At 44.1% G+C, this 5,055-nt stretch overlaps 1 protein-coding gene across 1 annotated transcript in view; it reads left to right on the top strand.

Annotated features, from left to right (window-relative positions):
- Nucleotides 1–5,028, top strand: part of AKAP14 (A-kinase anchoring protein 14) — a 15,087-nt gene extending 10,059 nt beyond the window's left edge. Inside the window, exons 4-5 of the mRNA XM_006757942.2 lie at nt 3,916–3,968; nt 4,501–5,028. Of these exons, the coding sequence (XP_006758005.2) occupies nt 3,916–3,968; nt 4,501–4,585 (138 nt within the window). The 3' untranslated portion in view covers nt 4,586–5,028. The remainder of the gene's footprint in view (nt 1–3,915; nt 3,969–4,500) is intronic.
- The last annotated feature ends 27 nt before the right edge of the window (nt 5,029–5,055 follow it).

The following is a 5,055-nucleotide window of genomic DNA, read 5'->3' as shown; positions in this document are numbered from 1 at the left end:
GGGTGGGGGCTCTGTGCCCGAGGGAGCGCTGTTTCCGCGCAAGGCACTGTCCAGGGGTGGGGGGCGCTGTCCCCGGTACTGTGGGGGGTGGGGGCTGAGCCGCTGAGTTGGGAGGGCAGCCAGTGCGGGCAGCCCTGGGCAGGGTCAGTAACCTGCAGAGGCACCTGAGAGCGGCTGCCCACGCCGAGGTAGACTGGCAGCGCCCTGAGTCACCGTGAGTCACCACATGTTCCGGGGACTGACCAGGTCCTCCGGGTCACCGTAGTCATAGCTCTCGTCCTTTCATGATTACAACATTTTTAGTGAGTTCTGAGCCACATCTGGAGATAAAGTCTGTGGCTAACTGTCTTGGCTCCTTGAGAATAGGTCACCCCTGGGCTCGGGCAGGCTCCTCAGGCTCAGCACCATTCTTCTCTGACTAGAAGCCCGCAGGGCGGTCCTGTCACAGCCCCGCTGCCCCTTACTGAGTGTGAACCTCACTGGGGTGCAGTATGTTTGTGCAGACCTCAGGGAGTCCCCCCACTGGGGACCACTCATTTCAGATCCCCATGACACCTTTTCTGTTGCTTCAACTTTGTTCTTCAGATTCCACATACAAGTGAGGTCATATGGTATTTGTCTTTGACATGTTACTGAACATAATACCCTCTAGATCAGCGGTTCTCAACCTGTGGGTCGCGACACTTTGGGGGTTGAGCGACCCTTTCATAGGGGTCACCTAAGACCATCGGAAAAAACATTTTCGATGGTCTTAGGAACCGAGACACCGCTCCTCTATCCGTCTCCAGGTGGGTCCACCCACATGCAGATACGCTCACATATGGGTACCCCGCATATTAAAGGGTCGCGGCATTAGGAAGGTTGAGAACCACTGCTCTAGGTCCATCCATGTGGTGGCAAACGGTGAAATTTCATTCTTTTTTGTGGCCGAGTGATGTTCCATTATATATGGAGCAGAATGGATGTTCAGTGGCTGGGACACAGCCTGTGTCCACGGCTTTTTATCTGCTCGCTGCTCCATTCCACCTTTAAACAACCAGCTCCCTATCTTAACAGAGCAGCTGGGCCTTCTCCCCGCTATCTCCTGCATCTGGCCTAGGCCAGTGTTCACTCACAGGGGGCAAGAAGCTTGCTCTACAGCCTCTACAGTGTTTCAGTCAGAAGGAACAGCAAGTACAAAGGCCCTGAGGCAGGAGCATATTACCATGTTCCCAGGCTGCTCATGCACCTAGGTGCCCAGACTGTGTGCCTCACTGGGCCCAGGCGGGCAACCAACAGTGAAGAGGCACTACTACTAATACGCTCTCCACTGCTGCTCTCCAATCAGGGCCTCAGGTAGCTTCCTGGTGACAAGGCCTTGGATGATAACCGGCTTTTAAAAACCATGGTTCTATTCTGTGAGTGCTGACTGCCCAGGCAGAAAGCCGCAGCCATGACACCCATGCTCAGGGCCACACACTGCTGAGGGCGGTGGGCTAGGGCCCCACCACTGGTGTCCCACCTCCCTAGTGAGTGAAAAACAGGTCTTGAATCCAACAATTTCTTACCACTCCACTTCTACCATCCTGGTCCAAGATACCATCATCTCTCATCAAGATTATTTCAGTAGCCTTCTAATTGGTCCTTCTGCTTCCACCCTTGCCCTCATCATGTCTCTGTTCAATATAGCAGCCAGCCAGAGTGACCCTTATTAAATGAATTGATGTCACTCCTCTGTTTAAACATATTGCAATGTGTTTCTCAAACTTCAAAGTGCATGCACATTATCTGGAAGATTCTGATTCAGGAGGTCTGAGGTGGGGCTTGAGATTCTGCATTACTAAGAAGTTCCCAGGCAAGGCTGATGCTACAGGTCCATAAACTATGCTTTGAGTAGTAAGGACCTACAAGGCCTTGAGTAATCTGGTCTCTGTTATTTCCGCTTTCCCACTATTCCTTCTCCCTCACTTACTCTCTCCAGCCACTCTGATCTTGCTACTCTTCAATAATATACTCCTGCCTCAGGGCCTTTGCACTTGCTGTTCCTTCTGACTGAAACACTCTCCCCTAGGTATGTGCATGGCCTGCTCTCTCACCTCCCATGCTGCACTTTCTACCACTACTCCCCCACCCACCAATGCTTTTGCTTTTTCTTCTTAACACTTTATCACCTTCTGATATGCTATATAATTTATCTTATCATCTGTTCTCCCTACCAAATGTAAGTGCCATAAAAGCAGAGATTTTTGTTTTGCTGTAAAACAAGGTCTGGCAAAGAGTAGGCACTCAATAAATACTTGAATGACTGCTTATAGCCATTAGGTAGACCATGAATCTGAAATATGTTGATAGCTGGTGTGAAAAGAGTCAAAATAACATGAATCCAGGCATAGCGTTCTCAGAGGAGCAGGGTTCATTTCAAGCATAATGCCTGGAACACAGCAGACATAAAAATGTTATATCCCCTTTTGCTTTCCATCCATTCACAAAGTTATTTGAAGTTTTGTCTCACTCTAAGGCTATGTGACCACATAGTGAGCTAATTATGTCCAATATTCACTCTATCCTAGTACAAACTTATCTAGTCAGAGATTTTGAAACCTGAAGTAATTTAAAAAGGTAAAATATGCAGAGCTCTTGCTTTTCCTGGTCATATATCCTACCATTAGCTATCTTGATAAATGGCAAGTTTAGAGATCAGAAAGTAAGGCTGGTGGACGTAAGCAAGACCATAAACCATGACCACAGAGAGAGGGAGCTTGGGAGAAGGGCTCTTGCTCAGAATTCTGAGTATAATTTTGTAGGGGAGAACTGGTGGGGACCACTGAAACAATATTACAACCTACGTTTTTATGCTGCTTTAAACACGTTTTTCAAAATTTGTTAATCTATATTATTTTATTCTTATGCCATTACTCAGAGGTAAAGTTGCTACTATCAGTTGAGTAAACTGGAACATGTAAAGACAGTAAATGACTTATTCAAGCTCTTAATGAGCATACGCCTCTCCTGACTTGTTTCCAATGTTGTGGTGATGCTTAGAGTATTTGTTGACCAAAAGATCTTTTGGAGAACAGAGGTGTTTTTTTTAAAAAAAATATATTTTATTGATTTTTCACAGAGAGAAAGGGAGAGAGATAGAGAGTTAGAAACATCAATGAGAGAGAAACATCGATCAGCTGCCTCCTGCACATCTCCCCACTGGAGATGTGCCCGCAACCCAGGTACATGCCCTTGGCCGGAATCAAACCTGGGACCTTTCAGTCGCAAGCCGACGCTCTATCCACTGAGCCAAACCGGTTTCGGCTGGAGAACAGAGGTTTGATGTGACAAATAACTACAACCTACAGACTCCCAATTTATAAGGGAGATGAAGTCTAGAAATTTAAGAGTATATATATGGAAAAGTATAGAGATGGAAGGAATCATGAGTTGGTATGATTGGTCTAGGCCAGTGATGGCAAACCTAAGACACGCGTGTCAGAGGTGACACGCGAACTCATTTTTTTGGTTGATTTTTCTTTGTTAAATGGCATTTAAATATATAAAATAAATATCAAAAATGTCTTTGTTTTACTATGGTTGCAAATATCAAAAAGTTTCTGTATGTGACACGGCACCAGAGTTAAGTTAGGGTTTTTCAAAATGCTGACACGCCAAGCTCAAAAGGTTCGCTATCACTGGTCTAGGCCAGTGGTCGGCAAACTCATTAGTCAACAGAGCCAAATATCAACAGTACAACGATTGAAATTTCTTTTGAGAGCCAAATTTTTTAAACTTAAACTATATAGGTAGGTACATTGTTATTAACTTAATTAGGGTACTCCTAAGGCTTAGGAAGAGCCACACTCAAGGGGCCAAAGAGCTGCATGTGGCTCGCGAGCCGCAGTTTGCCGACCACGGGTCTAGGCTGACAACTGTCTTTTTCTCTCTTAGGATGCACCCATTGACATCTCTTATATGTTTGAAGGCCAGTCACTAGTTCACAGGTAATGAACATTTGGAGACTTATTTGAAATGGGTGGTAAAGGTCATTATACCCCAGGAATCCAGGAGGCCCACAGCAACAGATAATTCACATAATGGTCACCTTTCTCCTTTGGACCACCTACCGCATTAGGATGGACTGAAAGTAGGACACTGCTACTGTTCTAGAAGATTGTTTTTGTTTGCTTTTTAGTATCTTGTTTTTCAGTGATTATAAACTTGAGGATTAGTTGGAGTAGGGTGGTGGCAAAGTGGGTCATGTCTATTGTTTTTATAGGAAAATTCACAATTACATTGAATTAACTCATATATAACCTCTTTTATTTGTATAGCAGCTCTTTTAAAGAATATATATAAGCTCATTAATTCTTGTATTGACTGGGCCTAAGGAATAGATACAGTCTTAGACCACCCCCCCCCAAAGGCTTTTTGCTCACCAGGAATGAAACAGAGTAAACAGGGAATCAATCTTTGGCTCAATGGTTCCTTTTATTTTTAAAAGCTTTTGGTATGTTTGTTTTTCTTCCTCTGCAGACCAGGAACGACTCGCTTTCGAGAAAATTGGGTGAAGGAAATGGTTGTGGCCAAACATAATATAATGAAGTCATTTCCCTTCTAATTCAATTGTGTCCGACTCTTACAGAATGTTTTATGATTGGATTTCTAATCAGAATGTATTAAAAAACACCATATGGCACATCAAACCACAACATATTTATTGAATAATAAACCGGTGACACACAATCCAACTGTATTTTTTTTTTGCATTCATTCTCCATTTGGCAACTTCCATCATGCTAACAGAATAACCAGTAAGTTGTTTTCTATTTCCTAAAAGGTTTTCCCCATCACTATCTGCATCACTCAGAGTCTTACAAGTATAGAAGTTAAGTTTAGAGAATTGCTAAAATTCACCTGTCAGACCAATTGAAATTGGTACTTGACTGCCTATTCTCCCATTTGAGCTAAGTGTCCAGCCTAGACACAACTCTTTTTTGTTTGCTTTTGTTAATCCAAACCCAAGGATATTTTTCCCATTGATTTTTACAGAGAGTGGATGGAGAGAAAGAAGAGGAGAGAGAGAGAGAA

The sequence above is a fragment of the Myotis davidii genome, unplaced genomic scaffold (assembly GCF_000327345.1).
Source record: "Myotis davidii unplaced genomic scaffold, ASM32734v1 scaffold1015, whole genome shotgun sequence".
NCBI lineage: Eukaryota > Metazoa > Chordata > Mammalia > Chiroptera > Vespertilionidae > Myotis > Myotis davidii.
Note: the sequence above shows the minus strand (reverse complement) of the source record. Positions and strands in the feature narration are given on the sequence as shown.